Source organism: Misgurnus anguillicaudatus, chromosome 18 (genome assembly GCF_027580225.2).
Source record: "Misgurnus anguillicaudatus chromosome 18, ASM2758022v2, whole genome shotgun sequence".
NCBI classification, from domain to species: Eukaryota; Metazoa; Chordata; class Actinopteri; order Cypriniformes; family Cobitidae; genus Misgurnus; species Misgurnus anguillicaudatus.
Window position 1 is genome coordinate 32,380,161 of NC_073354.2, and position 18,722 is coordinate 32,398,882.

The window sequence follows — 18,722 nt, forward strand, 5'->3', positions numbered from 1 at the left end:
AAATCTACGGTAAATTACCAGCAACCCAGCTGCAATAACATTGTAATTTCTACAGATTTTTTTTACAGTGCAGTGTTACTCGCAGCTGGTTGCCGGTAATTTACCGTAGATCTAAATTTATGTTATTTACTGGCAACATTTTGTTCAAAGTTGAATGGACATTAGACATTTGAAAGTCTTTGTCTTTACAGAGTGAACTAGGAGAACGGCATCAAGCAAAGCATTCTGAGAAACAAAATCTGAAGCAAAAAACAGAAAAAGGTTGATGATGATTTCTGGTTTCCAGAATGCTTTGCATGAGGCTGTTGTTGTATAGTTTTGTTCTGTAGAGATAAAGACTTGTTGATGTTTGGAATTTATTTAGCTTTGAACAAATTATTGCCAGTAAATAACACAGTAAGTAAGTTACCGGCAACCAGCTGCAAGTAACACTGTAATTTACCAATACAATTGTTCATGTTAGTTTATTGTCCATTAACTACTAATAAAACTTTTGACTTTGAAAATGTATTAGTAAATGCTGAAATTAGCATTAATGCTGTATAAGTATTATTCATGAATAATTCATGTTAGCTAATGCATTGAATACAACCTTATTGTAGTGTTACCGATTTATCATATAATTAAGTTATTACTGGTTCAGCACTTTTAATAAAATGTTTAATAGCGATCTAATTCAAACAACATATAAAAAATAAATCAATTTACCAGTACAGACCCTATTATTGATTTATAGATATACACATGTATATACGTGCTAAAACATGTCTCACCTTTAGTGAGTATAGCAGACATAATGAACCAGTGGTGTTTCCTAACAGTCATGGCGGTCCACCAGATGAACCCATAAACACAGTGTTAATGGGTGGAAGAGAGGAAACCATTTCTCGAATGTCCGCAGCGGTCCCCTGATGAGGCAGCAGTGCATTCTGGGAGTGATATGGAGCAGCAGTACCATACATGCAGGGTGCAGATACGGCACAGGAATGAGGTACGCTGGACCCTGACATGTAGATGAAATGATAAACATTAGTAATAGATAAATCAGAAGTTGCAAACTGGCACATGCTCCCTCAAAAGTGGATTTTAAATGCCACCTGAAATAGTAACTTGAAAATTGGGTTTAAAAGTTATTATTATATCACCCATTCGCAAGATCTTTTGCTATAATTTCAAACCCCTATGTAGCTTTACTGGTAGAGCATCATGCAAGCAGTGCAAAGGTTATGGGTTCAAATCCTAGTGATCACACATACTGATAAAAATGCATAACTTGAATGCACTGTAATGCAAAAATGTCAATGTAAAACTTTATAATTATTCACCAATACCTCACGTTGTTCCAAAAAGCATTTGTTTTTGACCAAACAAAAATTTGGTTCCCACTATAAAATTCAGTTTGATGTTTGAATGTTTTAAGGATTTAGGATTTGAACCTGAGTTCCCTTTAACAACAAACAAAACAACTACAATATTTTATCTTAAATCATCATATCTTTGCTTATGGCTTATCTTACCCATTGCGACAAGTAAGCCAGGAGAGCCCCTTTAAAGAAATATGTGACCGTGCACCACAAAACGCGTCGCAAGGTATATTTGTGGCAATAATCAACAATACATTGTATGGGTCAAAATTATCAATTTTTATGGCAAAAATTATTAGGATATTAAGTAAAGATTATGTTCCATGAAGATATTTTGTAATTTTTTACTGTGAATATATCAAAACGTTATTTATCAGTGTTGTTACTTAATTCGGACAACTTTAAAAGCGATTTTCTTAAAGGTGATAAAGAATGATCGGAGTATTCATCCTTGTTCTGTGATGTGACATGTAGGCAAAAATTTTTTTGTTTGGGTCTGTAACCCTTGAAAAGCTTCCTAAAAACCTCTCTCAGATAGCTCTATTAGGGTGGGGTATTTTAAACAAGTGGTTTTGCACCTATTTGGCTCCCCCTACTGGCTTAACTTGCAATCTCATAACTGATTGGCTGACTTTGCTGCCACTCAAAAAAATGTAGCCAATTATTTTGGGCAGTAAGATACCTGTGATGTCATCAGCATCAGTTTTTCAGATTGGGCTGTTTTCTGGCTGACATTTCTAAAAGAGGAATTTCTATGAGACTGAGATGTTTAGCGCTTTTTGTAAGTTTGTGAATGTGGGTAGACTACCATTATTCAATAAAGACAAGGTAAAATGGTTTTTCATTCTCTGTCCCCTTTAATATTTAATTTTTTTTTGCACCCTCAGATTCCAGATTTTCAAATAGTTGTATCTCTGCCAAATAAGTGACCCTTATGGCGGGTTTTGTGATCCAGGGTCACGTATGTGACTGACGGCCCTTGGCTACATATCAAAACAGCCAAAGCTATAATAAAGGTTTATGAAAACTTCATATACGTTTTTCTTTCTGACCTGTTGTGTGTGTTCCCATTGAGGCCAGTTCAGTGTAGAAGGGTCTTGCTGTTTTTCTGCTTGTTGTATCATCCAGAATATTGAGAGGATCATGAACCTCGGTGTAGGCTGATACAGAGCGGGTGCTGCTCACACTGCTGATAACCGACACATGCTGGTCAATAAATGTGCTCATCCTTTGAGCATCCACATAACCACTGGAACCATAGTATCCTGAATGAGAAACATTTAAGGGTCACTTTAAAAAAAACTGCTACTACATTTCATGCCAGTATGCTGCTAAGACAATAAACAACCTACATTCTTAAAAATAAAGGTGCCCATAGTTGCGTTTAGTGCCGAAGTGAACTTCGGATGTATTTATCATAGATGGACGGGTGTCCGTGAAGTCACTCATAGGTTTCTGAAGATAGTTTTTAAAGCTTAAAGTAGGCGGTGGCTGCCGTCGCCACCTTGGCCGTGCATCACTCACGGATATCCGAAAATGGGAAAAGAGGTGGGACGTGGGTGAAGCTGAGGTGGCTGGTTGCTGAAACCACACCCCCTAGCTCGACTCTAGTGACAGCAGTGGCTGTTCAACCGTCACTCAAGTGGCCACACCCTTAATTATGCAGAACTTTAAGGCTTAATATAATTAAAACCCATGAGTTACAAAGCAATTCACCCCCCTCACAGTTGTCAAGAAGGGAAAAATTTGTTATATAGACCAAATAACTTTTTGTACCAGGCTGTAAACATATTATTTTGTACTGTAAAGTTGGGCATTTTAACATGGGGGTCTATGGGGATTGACTCCCTTTTGGAGCCTGCCTCAAGTGGCCAGTTGAGGAGTTGCAGTTTAAGGGGCGGTTCACATTTCGCGTCTAAATCCGTGCAAAAAACTCATGTTGGTTCTTGTCACATGACCTGCGGTGCACTTGTGGCATTCTAGAAAGTCAAAATGTTTTTACCTCAATGCGGTGCGTACACGCCTGGAAAAAACAAGCGTGTCGCACTGCGTTCGTGTCGCAACCGCGCCGCTTCCATTATGAGCGCGCATACCGCACACCTACATTTGAAATAACGCAAAAGACACAAAATGTGAATCGCCCCTTAATCAATTCCATATTGGCTTCATCAGAGAGATCGGAAGGTTGCCTCTCGGTATTTATTCATGGGTCTGGTCAGTGGCTAAACTGATCCCTGAAACAAATACCTTGTCGAAAATAAAATGTTTTTGTTTGCTAAGGAAGAGGGGAGATGACGAGGATGGATTCGGCAGCCAGGGAAGAATTCAAGGACGTGCAGCTAACATTTTACATTAATTTTACACAGTAACGTAAACTTGGTGTAATAGTTGAAAACTGTCTATAGAATAACCTGGCAGAACCTTAAAATACCTTTTTTGTAATGGATAAAGGGTTAAAAAGGTAAGAAAAAAATTAGGCGCTCAAATGCAAAAGCCGCTAAACGCCACCTGCATCAAAAATTATATAATGATATTAACCAAATGCTTCCGACACTTATTATACATTCATTAAATACTTTCGCTTCAAATCTGCTTAATCCAGGCCTCAAGTCATTAAGAAATACCGTGTTGAATGGCAGAATCCATTAAGAGTGTTTTTACAAGAAAACATGTTAGACGCACTTATGGGCGTTTCACTTTTTTTTATAGTGCGAGCGTTTTGCAGCATTTAGGGCAAATATGTATATCTTCAATGGTGCCTGCTGTAAAAAAACGTGTCCACAGAAGGGGCAGGATTTGGGTGCACGAGCAAGGCATGTGGACCAATTCCGCTCCTCCTCTGAAACCACCCCCATTTCACCACTTTCCGCACGTCTCCTACTGAAAATGAACTAGAAACTCGCGACTGACGCGTACCGTGTGAAATGTCCATAAGGGGCGATTCACATTTCGCGTCTTTTGCGCGATCAAGTTCGTTATTTAAAATGTAGGTGCGCGGTATGCACGCTCATAATGGAACCGACGTGGAATCGCCACACGGCTACAGCTTTTCTCGTATAGTGGAAGCGTTTTGCAGCATTTAGTGCAAATATGTATATCTTCAATGGTGCCTGCTGTAAAGAGCCGTGTCCACAGAAGGGGCAGGATTTTGGGTGCACAAGCAAGGCATGTGGACCAATTCCGCTCCTCCTCTGAAACCACCCCCATTTCACCACTTTCCGCACGTCTCCTATTAAAAAAATAACTAGAAACTCGCGACTGACGCGTACAGTGTGAAATGTCCATAAGGGGCGATTCACATTTCGCGTCTTTTGCGCGATCAAGTTCGTTATTTCAAATGTAGGTGCCCGGTACGCACGCTCATAATGGAAGCGACGCAGAATCGCCACACAGTTACAGCTTTTCTCGTATAGTGGAAGCGTTTTGCAGCATTTAGTGCAAATATGTATATCTTAAATGGTGCCTGCTGTAAAGAGCCGTGTCCACAGAAGGGGCAGGATTTTGGGTGCACGAGCAAGGCATGTGGACCAATTCCGGTCCACCTCTGAAACCACCCCCATTTTGCCACTTTCCACATGTCTGCTTTTGAAAATAAACTAGACACTCGCGACTGACACATACCGTGTGAAATGTCCATAAGGGGCGATTTACATTTTGCGTCTTTTGCACGCTCAAGTTCGTTATTTCAAATGTAGGCGCGCGGTATGCACGCTCATAATGGAAGCGACGCAGAATCGCCACACGGCTACAGCTTTTCTCGTATAGTGGAAGCGTTTTGCAGCATTTAGTGCAAATATGTATATCTTCAATGGTGCCTGCTGTAAAGAGCCATGTCCACAGAAGGGGCAGGATTTTGGGTGCACAAGCATGGCATGTGGACCAATTCCGCTCCTCCTCTGAAACCACCCCCATTTCACCACTTTCCGCACGTCTCCTATTGAAAATGAACTAGAAACTCGCGAATGACGCGTACAGTGTGAAATGTCCATAAGGGGCGATTCACATTTCGCGTCTTTTGCGCGATCAAGTTCGTTATTTCAAATGTAGGTGCCCGGTACGCACGCTCATAATGGAAGCGACGCAGAATCGCCACACGACACGGCTACAGCTTTTCTCGTATAGTGGAAGCGTTTCGCAGCATTTAGTGCAAATATGTATATCTTCAATGCAGGCTTGTGCACAATTCAGAATTGAATTGAGAATGACTCCTTAATTCCAATTCAATTCTTGAATTTGAATTGAATTTGAATTGATGTCAAAAACAGGATCTAGAATTTCAATTCGAATTTGAATTAAAGGAAGCAGAATTGCAATTCAATAGAAATTCAAACAAATTCATATACATATTATAACTGAAGTGCTAAAAATTTAGCTTTCAGTATATGATTGCTGCATTACATATTCTATAAATTTAATTAGTTTGAACTACTTGTACAGATTACATTAACTGGATTTCCCCCCCAGCAATTAATGTTAAAAACTCATACAACAAATAATTAAGTTTGATTTTTTTTTTATTGTAATTTTGTGGAACACGATGGAACATGACTTCATTTCCAATAATGCTTTACTTTAAGTATTTAAAATGGTTGCCAAACAATTTCCCAAAGTAACTTTCCTAACACTGAATGTGAGATTCTTTCTGGGACTGTGGAATTTCTTTGAATTACCATGAATTTAATTCCGCTTCCTGTCATTCCGATTCCAGTTCAAATTCAGCTTCCTGTAGGGCGGAGTCAATTCAATTCAAATTCCAATTCATGAATTGAATGGAGGCCAATTCTGAAATTCTGAATTGTGCACAAGCCTGTACAGAACCTTAAAAAACCTTTTTTGTAATGGATAAAGGGTTAAAAAGGTAAGAAAGAAATGAGGCGCTCAAATGCAAAAGCCGCTAAACGCCATCTGCATCAAAAATTATATAATGATATTGACCGAATGCTTCCGACACTTATTATACATTCATTAAATACTATTTTCATTAAGAAATACCGTGTTGAATGGCAGAATCTATTAAGAGTCTTTTTACAAGAAAACATGTCAGACGCACTTACGGGCGTTTCACACGGAACGTGGTGGAATCGCCACACAGCTACAGCTTTTTTTTTTATAGTGCGAGCGTTTTGCAGCATTTAGGGCAAATATGTATTTCTTCAATGGTGCCTGCTGTAAAGAGCCTTGTCCACAGAAGGGGCAGGATTTTGGGTGCAAGGCATATGGACCAATTTCCGCTCCACCTCTGAAAGTACCCCCATTTTGCCAATTTCCGCACGTCTCCTATTGAAAATGAACTAGACATTCGCGACTGACACATACCGTGTGAAATGTCCATAAGGGGTGTTTCGCATTTTGCGTCTTTTGCGCACTCAAGTTCGTTATTTCAAATGTAGGTGCGCGGTATGCGCGCTCATAATGGAAGCGACGCAGAATCGCCACACGGCTACAGCTTTTCTCGTATAGTGAAAGCGTTTTGCAGCATTTAGTGCAAATATGTATATCTTCAACGGTGCCTGCTGTGAAGAGCCGTGTCCACAGAAAGGGCAGGATTTGGGTGCACGAGCAAGGCATGTGGACCAATTCCGCTCCACCTCTGAAACCACCCCCATTTTGCCACTTTCCGCACGTCTCCTATTGAAAATGAACTAAACATTCGCGACTGACACATACCGTGTGAAATGTCCATAAGGGGTGTTTCGCATTTTGTGTCGTTTGCGCACTCAAGTTCGTTATTTCAAATGTAGGTGCGTGGTATGCACGCTCATAATGGAAGCGACGCAGAATCGCCACACGGCTACAGCTTTTCTCGTATAGTGAAAGCGTTTTGCAGCATTTAGTGCAAATATACAGTATATATCTTCAACGGTGCCTGCTGTGAAGAGCCGTGTCCACAGAAAGGGCAGGATTTGGGTGCACGAGCAAGGCATGTGGACCAATTCCGGTCCACCTCTGAAACCACCCCCATTTTGCCACTTTCCGCATGTCTGCTATTGAAAATAAACTAGACACTCGCGACTGACGCGTACCATGTGAAATGTCTGTAAGGGGCGATTCGCATTTCACATCTTTTGCGCGCTCAAGTTCGTTATTTCAAATGTAGGTGCCCAGTATGCACGCTCATTATGGAAGCAAGCAATTTTGGCTAAAACAAGGCTAAATTTGGGCTGTCAGTGAAAGTCTAATAGACGTCTACGTTACTACGTTAATACGTTAAAAACAAATGAAAGCAAACACCTTGAACACCTGTTGATTTTGCTTACATGTTGGAATATCATTCATCTTCAAGTTACTTTGGCAAAAATGGCATGTAACCAAATTCAAGGTTATTTAACTCCTATATTTCTCACCACTGTGTCCTGTGTCTGGTCCTGAGCAAGCCGGACCCGAACATCCTTCCCCGTTGACGGCACTCCCTCCAAAACTGAACCCTGCAGAGTCCAGAAGCTGAACGGCCTCCGTGTCCATCACCGCGTCACCTGCGGCTATGTATCCAGTGGATGACACCCTGGAGCTGTATGGAGATGCCGTACAGCTGATCCCAAAACAGTCTTTGGCCAGCTGCTGTCCAGAGAAAGATGTGTAACGTCCGCTTTCTGCACGAGCCTGGTAGGTTGATGTAGGAGTGTGCGCTTGAGATCGAAACACTGTCTGGTAGTAGGGGGAGTTGTGATAGGAGCCGGTGGTAACACTGGGTAGAGTCTGGTACATGGTATCAGTGAAGGCCTGGCAAGACACTTGAGGCTGAATGGGGCAGGTGCTTTGGGGTCTCATTGCCATCGGACCCTGGTTGATCACACTGCTACGGTTCATCATGGCTGGAGATATTGGAGGCGTCATGAGAGGGCCGCTGGTTTGGTAATCCATTTGTCCTTGAACATATCAATCATTTTGACAATAACTAATCATTTAAACTGACTTATTTGAATAGGTAAGCCACGCTAAATGCATTCATGTTTTTCGTTATAACAAACTGATTCATTTTAAAGAAACATTTGTATATGTTCATTTCAGCATTTACAATTACATATCAAAGTTGTTACTGTTAACTTAATGCACAACATTAACTGTACTGACATTAACTAGCATTAACAAAGATGAATAAAACATATATTGCTCGTTGTTAGTTTTGTTCATGCATTTACTAATGTTACCAAATACAAAGTTTTTGTAAAGTGTGACTAAAATAAATTTGTGGAAAAAGCTGCATGCAAGTACCAGATACAGTAAAGCCATCTGGATCTGTACCGTGGTACACGAGAGTATTGGCCCCGAGTCCTTGCTGTGCGGCTGTGAGTGCTAGAAAAACATTTTCCGGAGGATTCTCGTCCTTGACACTGGAATCACTGGAGGTCGTGCTGCCTTTATTTCGATTGGCCAAGAAACAGGAGCTTGGAGAGGCGGTGAAGGTAGCCTTACTGGCATCTGTCAAAAGCAAACATCATAGTTGATTGTGTTCAAGACACTTGCATAATAAATACACACTCATGAGATAAATAGAGAAATGTTTTTTTTTCACCTGCGTTCCTCATGTATTTCTCCAGCAGGTTCTGCAGGTCCTGCTCTTTGTCATTGTTGAACTGCGTTTCAATTGCTAGCAGGATGTACTCGTCCAAAAGCATCCGAATGAGGTGGAAGGAACCTGTTTGTGAGATTGAACCTGGTTAGATTGTTGGATAGTTCCCCCAAAACACATAGTTTGACCAATCAGAAGCCCAGTTGACTTCCATAGTATTCTTTTTTTCAATGGGGCTTCTGATCGGTTTGGTTACAAACATTCCTCAAAATATCTTCCTTTGTGTTCATTAGAAGAAAGAAATTTATACGAGTTTGTAAGAACATGAGAGTGAGTAAATGATGACAGAATTTTCATTTTAGGGTGACCTATCACTTCAGGATGATTTCTTTAGCCGAATAATACCTAAAGTTATCTGGCTAGTATAACAAATGCTTTTATAAATTCTGCAATATATTGTACAGTTTATACTGTAAGCCTGCACAATATTGTGGGAACTGGCATTGCAATATTTTGTTTATATGCAATGTATGTATATTGCAGCAGTATGAAAAATACTGGATGGTTTACCAGATGACTTGGAAAGCCAGATGTGCACTATTTGCAATATTGCTGCTGAAACTATATATTGTGCAGCCCTAATATACAGAATGCAGAGTTAAAGTTTTCTCTAAGCAAGGCAAGCCAAAATCACTTGCTACATTTGCCAAAATGTGTAGTATACAACAAGCACACTGCTTGTAATTCTGTACCCATAATGCAAAGTGCTTGACTTTCACTTTTATTTCCAGTAAAATAAAAGAACTAGAACTAAAGTATTATGTCATATTATGAGATTTTTTTTAAGATGTCAAATAAATATTTGGTGTCCCCAGAGTGCGTATGTGAAGTTTTTGCTCAAAATACCCCACAGATAATTTATTATAACATGTTAGAATTCCCATTTTGTAAGTCGCCGTTTTAGGTGTGTCCTTTAAAATGCAAATGAGCTGATGAAATGCAAACACTGATTGCAGTAATGGTGGTTTGTTGCAATTGAAACTCAATTGTGCTGTCAATTATTTTCTCTCTCTCTCTTTCTTTCTGCACTAAATGGCAGTGTTGTGGTTGGATGTGCAGATTAAGGGGCGGTATTATTGTAATTGGCCTTGCTACCTACATCACAAAATAGGCGAAATCTTAACGACCTAATTTTTCACATGCTTGCAGAGAATGGTTTATCAAAACAAAGTTACTGGGTTGTTCTCTTTAACATTTTCTAGGTTGATAGAAGCACTGTGGACCCAATTATATACCACTTAAACATGGAAAAAGTCAGATTTTCACGCTATGACCCCTTTGAAAAGAATATATATTTGAAAATCTATATTATGCGCATTATTTGATCAATTTAATTTATTTACATTGTAGCAAAGCAGCTTTACAGTAAATAACACGTATTACAGGGATATATATAAAAGGCTTATGAAATATATAGTATAGGCTATTTGTGACCCTGGACCACAAAACCAGTTATACGGTATTTTTTTTTTAAATTAAGATTTATACATCTCAAAGTTGAGTAATAAGCTTTCCATTGATGTACTGTATGGTTTAAGATAGGACAATATTTGGCCAAGAAGATACAACTGTTTGAATATCTGGAATGTGAGGTCCTTAGCATTGCATCCACTCAAAAAAATAACATTTTAATATATTTACGGTAGGAAATTTACAAAATATCTTCATGTAACATGATCTTTAAAGGGATAGTTCACCCAAAAATGAAAATTCTGTCATCATTACAAAAGAAGATATTTTGAGAAATGATGGTAAACACACAGCATATAGTGTCCATTGATTTCCATAGTAGGAATAAAACAATATTATGCAGTGTTTCCCACAGGATTTTGAGAGACTGTGGTGGTGATGACATCACACGCCAATTAGCATATATGTGACGTCATTGTGTCGTGTTTGCGTTTGATCTAGTGTTGGCACCTGAAATATGTTTCACTTTTACTCTTTGATCTGTATCTGTATTTGATCTGTATTATAAATCACATTATATTTTAAGCCGAATTAAGCTGTTTTAAATAGTGAAATAAAAATGTAAATGGGAATCATGAAAATTCTATTTGTGGGGGCCAGTGTTGATTCTGTGGTGGGCCACCACAAATAAATCAATGTATGGGAAACACTGTTATGGAATTCAATGGGTACCATCAACAGTGTGCTTTCCATCATTTATCAAAATATTATTTTTATCATTTATCACAATACTTCCAAAATATTTTTTTCCTACTATGGAAGTCAATGGACGCTATATGCTGTGTGTTTACCATCATTTCTCAAAATATCTTCTTTTGTGTTTATCAGAAAAAAGAAATTCATACAGGTTTAGAACAACATGAGGATGAGTAAATGATGACAGAATTTTCATTTTTGGGTGAAATATCTCTTTAAATAATACCCTAATGATTTCTGACATAAAAGAAATAATTTTGACCCATACAATGTGTTGTTGGCTATTGCTACAAATATACCCGTGTGACTTAAAACAGATCAGTACTAACTTTACAAATAGTTGTCTGTAGGATTGTAATCTGAACATCAATTTCATAGTGCTATCAAACAAATATGCATATTAAGCATATCAAAGTGTATATGTGTATATTAATGATACTAACTGATGAATACATTATTACACAAAGTGAATTCAATGCAAATAATTCTGTGATGGGATAACACGACAACACTGTATTTTAAAAGATTTTGATGGTGGGAAAATGTTTTAGTAACTTAAAAAAATTGTACAATGTATACTGTGCTGTATTAACTAGTATGTTATTATTCAATTCTGAAGTCTTTCTAGTCTTTCTCCTAAGTTTCACATCTGTCTACTAATGAGATTAGTGCTGAGGTCAAATGGTTGACCATCCAGGTGATACTGTTTGGCTTTGTGAACACCTGTAGGATCATCAGATGTTAGGAGACCAGAGAAAGGTCAATCTCTAATCAGGGCACACGCTACGAAAGATAAAAGTTTGTTTATACAAGCAGGGTGAATACAATTTACAGCAGGTAATTTACTCCGGTTAAAGGGCGAGTTTTAATAGTGTACATTTTAATATTATTTGGAAGATGAACAGTAATACTGTGGTTATATATAATAATTACCGTATTTTCCGGACTATAAGTCGCTCCGGAGTATAAGTCGCATCAGTCAAAAAATGCATCATGAAGAGGAAAAACCATATATAAGTCGCACTGGACTATAAGTCGCATTTATTTTGAAAATTATTATTCTTTTGGGGGACATTTTGTTTGTTAAGTCTTTCTCCGTTGTCTTTAAATCAATGTTTCAGTTAACATTTTTTTTTCAGGGGTAGGCTACAGGAACAACATATAGCGCCCTCTCATGGCTGTAGACAGTAATGTTTTCCTTTGGTTCATGTTATTCAGTATGAATTAATTTTGACATATAAGTCGCACCTGACTATAAGTCGCAGGACCAACCAAACTATGAAAAAAGGTGTGACTTATAGTCAGGAAAATACGGTATATCACTATAGATTGCTATAGTTTAGCATTTTAGCATTTAGTATTAAAGAATACGTTGAAATGACCTAAATTCTTAGATAAATCTACAAATGTTGTCACTGGGATGGAACTCTTTAAAAAGGTCCTAAAATGTACCATTTACATATACAGATCTGGGGTTGTGTGGGAAACGTGTGTACACCAGTTCCCAGGCAAAGGTCGTGATCTATCAAAAAACAAACTTGATGGGAGAACGGGCTTGAAGGGTGGGATCTGAGGATGATTCATGTACGCACACTTGCAGGTGATCTGTGATTTATAAAGGGAACATTGCTTTGTTTTATAAGTCTTAATATTTTTTGCCATATGCCATTTTTGGCTTTTTGTGCATAAGTAGACTTTTATTATGGATCTTCCTACTTTTTATAAATGAGACCCCTGTACCTCTGAGGTACTACTATGCACTCTTTAGGTACAAATGTACTTTTTGAAAAGGTATTTCCCCAGTGACAGCTTTTGTATCTTTTTTTTGAGAGTGTAGAGTACTTTAAAGCCAATAAATTGTACATAAAAGTTGATATTTTGTGCATGCATAAAGCTTACCAAAGCTAGTTGCATTGTTTAGAGTGAGATTGTGCATCACTCGAGCGCCAAAAAAACTCCACTTTAGAAGGAAATCCTGAGCTCGCTTTTTAACCGATCGACCATTTTGCTTGCTAGGCTGAAAGAAAGATAGTATGCTTAAATTTAACAGTCAACTTGGGAATTGTGGGCGATGATCTTGCAATGCAACAAACCTTTATAACTTTCTGCTCCACCACAGAGTCCAGCCATTCAATGAAAGACTCCACTGTGGCATTTTTCCTCAAGAGATCTTTCAGCTCTTGAAACACTGACACAGAGTCATCTAGAGAAGACGAGAAAGGACTCAACATCTGACATATTTTAAGTTTATACAGACAACCGTGCTACCAATAACTTACATTCAGAGTAGAAGTCAGAATCTTGGTCGTTTGTGATCGAAAGGAACGCTTGGGAACCAATACTATTCAGATCCACCTCATCAATATCATTCACCATGGCGGTAACTACGTTCTGGTCAAAAAGTGCAGGTCTTGCGATCTAAACAGACACAAATACATTAAGAAAAAAAAACAGTAAAATTGATCCATCCATTTAAAATAAATAGTCCTACCTGTGCAAGATGTAAAAACGAGGTCTGTCTCTTTAAAGAGGACACAAAGCGGCGAGCGATGGGCAGTTTCTTTTCTGAAAGGATTTCCGGGAGGTTCTCCAAGGAAGACACCATCCAGTTTTCCCAGTGCTTGGCAAAATTCCGAATATCTGCCAAAAGACTGCAGATATTTCCTTAAACTCACTTAAAACCACTTTGACAAATCAAATGCTTTTATGGATTTTGTACAATTGATGTATGTGTGCAGTATAGCAGACCAACCTCTCTGGCATGTCCTGCATGGTAGCAGGGATGAGAACATCAGTCAGAACCTGTGAAATACAATTTTGCCAGTTTCTACATAATAAACATGAATAATTGTTATAGCATAAAATTTACAAATGCTTACTTTGTAAAGTATAGAGTCACACACACAGAAGATGTCCACAATAACTGGATTCTCCAGTAGTGACAGGAGATGTTCAGGCATCCCTTGCCAAAAGTGAAGCAGGAAGTTTTGGATCTGGTGCACATTAAAAGGGAATTGGTGAATTTAAATGTAGGATTTAACAGCTTAAACAAGATCTTAGAGACATACCTCCTCAAAGTTGACATTAATGGCGTTGTCCAGAATGCACTGACAGTGTGTTTTGTACATCATAATTAACGTGTCGACCTAAAAAAACAAATAAAACAGTGCAGTAATATGGAAGAAGTCCTTATATGCAGTATATGGAAAACTGGTCACAATGGAAACAAACCTTTTCTTTTGAAACAGACTCATGGAGGACTAGATGTTGTGCAGATGGGAATTCAGGTAACAGCGTCCCTGTTTTAGAGCTAAGGGAATATTTCCTTGTGAATCCTCCCTGCCATTAAAAAAAACAACAACAGGTGTATGAGCCAAAGGTTTGGTTTGATTTAAATGTGTTTTTTGAATATTAAGATTTGATGAATGCATTAGCAGCACAAAGGTTGTAGGTTTGAATCCCAGCAAACACATACTGATAAAATAATAAAATAACTATGATAAAATTTATTGTAATACACAGTAAGTCGATTCAGATAAAAGCATCTGCCAAATGCATAAATGTAAATCTAACAAATTTTCATAATAAAACTACCAACCTCATTTTTAAGCTTGCTTCCGGAGAATCTGTGCAAAACACATAAAATGCTGATATAATAAGCAATTAAAATAATGTGATGTATGCAAAATTGTATTGCATGTGTGCTATATGCGACCCTATCTGTAAATGTAATCTAATGATAAGATTAGGAGCATCTGATTTCACATTGATTTCAATCTTTGACATGACCTTACTCCTAGTCAAAATTAAAGATATCAAGGTTATATTTTTATCAAATTTTCTTAGGATTTTATGTAGAACACAGTAAATCACAAAAATGACGCGCATATGACACTGAAATGAAGTGCTCAGCACAGTTTACCGTGTCAAGCCTTTTCCCGAGTACACAGAGTGATAATACGCACTGCTTTCTTTAATCCCAATACCATAATAATGATACCTGTAAGACATTCATAAAACATAGATGTTGCAAAAATTGGGTGCTTCTGGGTTATAGATGTGTCAAATGAAACAAGTGCTTTCACTTACTTTGAATGGCCTCTAGTTCCAAGCCTCCGTGTTGTAAGCAGAGGAAATTTCTGTCGTATAGTCTGCAAGAAGTAAAGAAATTAATGTGAACAAAAAAAATAGTAGATCTCTAAAAATATATATTTTTTAATGTATGCAATTGAGCGGATAAGCATAAAATGATAGAAGCGGGATAAAACAATACTTATACATATTAAGTATTCATCTTACCTTCCCAAAAGTGGCAGCGCAAGCAGGATCTAATTTCTCCTTCCGACAAAAATCTAAGTAATGAGCATAAAGAATGCAACGTGGCAAGCAAACACCTTCACAGACGATGTAGTTTTCCTCAAGCCTATGGCACAAAATTAAAACATTTAACAGTTCAATAAAAGTCTCCTTAGAGATCACAGAGCAATATAAAATGTATAGTGATATGAAATAAATTCACTCTATGTGCATGGATACCATTGTAAAGTAAGATGAGTCTGTTTCTTCTTGTCCTTGATAATTTGACTGATGCTTTTCTTTGGCACGGTTTGTTTTAAAGAGAAGGTCTTAGAATAATCTAGGTCTTCCTCTGAAGATATGCTCCCATTGCTCTCATCGGCTTCTGTCGAATAAATAACATACATAGCTTTCAAATGCTTTATACAAACTGTGACGCGTGCCAAAACTATTCATAACGTATCATTTCAAAACAAAGTGGGAACGGTACAATGACTGCATAGCAGTGGGTGAATCAAAAGCCAAACCTGATTTAATTCCTGAATCCTCCTCCTCCTCGAGTCTGGCTTTGAAAAACACGTTTTTTCTAAGATCGTCATGGTCAACAATAGTTGTTGCATGGAGGTCATCTGCGCTTTTGCAAGCTCGCTTCGCCTGCGACGGTTGTAGCTGATGAAACGTGCCATTCTTCAATGGACTCCCTGTGTTCCTTTTCATTGGCATGTTCAAGGAGAAATTAAAAAGAAAAACTGGAATGCAAAATTAAAACCAAGTGAAAACAAAAACGTGCCCCCCAAAAATTAAGTTGTTATAACATTCCAGAATCCATAGAGCACATAATAAAACTTGTCAATGCGAATCATGTGTCCATTCCTGAAATGATACACATCTCCAAAACTTCCTGATGAAACATTTAAACAATTTGTCAACTATGCACGTCACCTTTCAACAAAAATTCCTGCAATGTTTTAAAATCACTACACTAATTCTTTAAATATAACATTAATTGTTTACGTTAATCCAAGAATAAGGACGCTAAGACCTTCTAGTCTATATTAAAGCTCTGCTGTCTCTGAAATGGTGCGTCAGAGGTGAGCGCTTTAGGGCCATTTATCTTATTTACAGAAGACGGCCGATGGATTCTGGCTTTTAATGATTAACTAAGAGAGATATCATCTCCTTCAAATCTGCTGCTGCTCTTGTAGCTTGGGTATCAATCAGAGCCAACAATTTTATATACACATATGGTTAAAACCATGTTTAATTTCCATTTTACTACCATATTTCAAAGCAAGTTGGAAATATTTTGATGTATTTAATATTTAACTGTTCATCAAACATTAGTGATGTTTACAGATTACTGTTGTAATTGTAATAGTTTGAAGTGTTTTGTATAAGATAAAGCACCATTTACAGCCATCATTACTTCATTCTACTAAAGAACACAAGAAGTGCTCATATAGGATGACCATACGTGCCATTTTCCCCAGACACGTCTTGGCCAGGATTTTGGGTGTGTCCTCCGGATGTCGCATTTGCCGACATTTCATTCAACTCACATTTAATTAAACTAAGATTTATTCTGTTAAGACATACAATCATTGCACTTTTATTCTTATTCTTCTTATTCTTTTATTTTTATTCTTGAAATATAATTGTTGCTTTTCTGAAATAGAACCTAAAATATTAAAGGGGCCATGGGATGAAAATCTGACTTTTTCCATGTTTAAGTGCTATGATTGGGTCCCCAGTGCTTCTATCAACCTAGAAAATGTGAAAAAGATCAACCCAATAACCATTCTCTACAAGCACATGAAAAAATAGGTCGTTAAAATTTGGCTCTCCTTATGATGTCATAAGGAGCTCTTATTATAATAATACCACCCCTTAATCTGCACTATCCAACCACAGCACTGCCATTTAGTGCAGAGAAAAGCACAATTGAGTTTTAATTGCAACAAACCACCATCATTGTGATCAGTGTTTGAATTTCATCAGCTCATTTGCATTTTAAAGGACACACCCAAAACGGCACATTTTTGCACACACCTACAAAGTGGCAAATTTAACATGCTATAATAAATTATTTTTTATATGGTATTTTGAGCTAAAACTTCACATATAATGTGCTCTGGGGACACCAAAGATTTATTTGACATCTTAAAAAAGTCTTATGCCATATGGCCCCTTTAAACCTCGATGGTGTATGCGGTCGACCAAACCCGAAATCCTGGCCAGAAAAAATGGCATGTATGCTAATTTGACCTTGAAGAGGATCATACATTAATTATACCCAAACATCAAATTACAGATAATACAGTCATCATCTACTCACCATCATGATGCTCAAACTATAAAAAGAGAAGTACAAGTATTAATTTAATAGTAATCTTAAGAATAGTTGAAGAAAAGAGTCCTGGCAGACTCACTAAACAGCACACACTAAATACTATAGTACTTGTATTGTTTATTTATCATTGGTAACCTGGTTTTGGTTCATTTACCTCCACAAAAGTAAAAAAAAAGGGAAACAGGACTCCAGACTTCAGGCCTTTTAGGCTGGGTTTCGAAGAGAAAGACACATCTGAAATAAAGCAAAAAGTTAAATCTGGTGCCTGGCTGTAGCCTATTCTTTCACACAAAATTGACATTAGCCTACACATTTGGCAGAGACTTTTATGCTGCTAACGCTATTCTATACAACTTGCCGTTTCTCGCAAGTCATAAGCATATTAAAACAATTTATTATTAACTAAGAATAATAGTCAACTTTATAATTGTTAATATTCTAAAATAAGTCTTGATGACGTATTCAGCCTACAAATGAGACCTCCGGAGGCTGCAGCCTTCGAATTGAGAAACGGCCTGTATCTGACCCTAGTTTAACCTTTTATCTGTCTGTCTGTCTGTCTTTTATTAATCAGTATTAATAAATTTAATTTTATTTTATTGATATTTGTTTTATTTAATGTTTACTTATCTAGAGGAAATCCGTCACATCATGTGTTCAATACGGTGGTTTGCATTAGGTGTGTTCGACTTCATGCGGCGCTGCGCAGACCGATCGGTGGCTGACTTGAAGCAGTGCATTCCGGTTAGTATTTTTGTCCGACTTCAGCTGGCGCTGCAGGCACGTGATTGTGTCATATGGTTTTTAAGTACCGCGAGAGCGGTTCGAGATCAGCCGCCTGAGTAAGCCAGCGCAGTTCGCGAAGAGGAGCTGCACGGGCTGTAATGACGACACAGCTGTTTCACGATTGGTCGGATTCACCACATGACAACAATCACGTGTATTTCGTGTTTATTTTCACGCCCTCAGTTCCACA

At 37.9% G+C, this 18,722-nt stretch overlaps 1 protein-coding gene across 2 annotated transcripts; it reads right to left on the reverse strand.

Moving 5' to 3' along the window:
• Nucleotides 1-208: 208 nt before the first annotated feature.
• Nucleotides 209-16,959, reverse strand: rfx6 (regulatory factor X, 6). 2 transcript variants are annotated; one of them, XM_055187047.2, is made up of 19 exons: nt 15,924-16,959; nt 15,637-15,781; nt 15,400-15,523; nt 15,190-15,251; nt 15,023-15,100; nt 14,699-14,726; nt 14,332-14,439; nt 14,169-14,246; nt 13,980-14,093; nt 13,853-13,902; nt 13,592-13,751; nt 13,380-13,518; nt 13,194-13,303; nt 13,000-13,117; nt 8,878-9,000; nt 8,577-8,783; nt 7,709-8,230; nt 2,417-2,629; nt 209-1,003 (listed from the first exon to the last, which is right to left on the reverse strand). In XM_055187047.2, exons 1-19 carry the CDS (start codon nt 16,117-16,119, stop codon nt 822-824), a joined length of 2,757 nt encoding a protein of 918 aa, XP_055043022.2. In that variant the 5' UTR covers nt 16,120-16,959; the 3' UTR covers nt 209-821. The 2 variants fall into 2 exon arrangements, with proteins under 2 accessions (XP_055043022.2, XP_055043023.2); XM_055187048.2 differs by having other exon boundaries at nt 8,607-8,783; nt 15,924-16,957.
• Nucleotides 16,960-18,722: the final 1,763 nt, after the last annotated feature.

Bases quoted from the DNA above. Each gene is read 5' to 3' on its own strand.
- rfx6 (XM_055187047.2), bottom strand. From the start codon at position 16,119: ATGCCAATGAAAAGGAACACAGGGAGTCCATTGAAGAATGGCACGTTT. The intron at 15,782-15,923 runs GTTTGGCTTTTG...TTTATTCGACAG, and splicing joins GGATTCAGGAATTAAATCAG to AAGCCGATGAGAGCAATGGG. The intron at 8,231-8,576 runs GTACTTGCATGC...GATATGTTCAAG, and splicing joins AGATGGCTTTACTGTATCTG to GACAAATGGATTACCAAACC.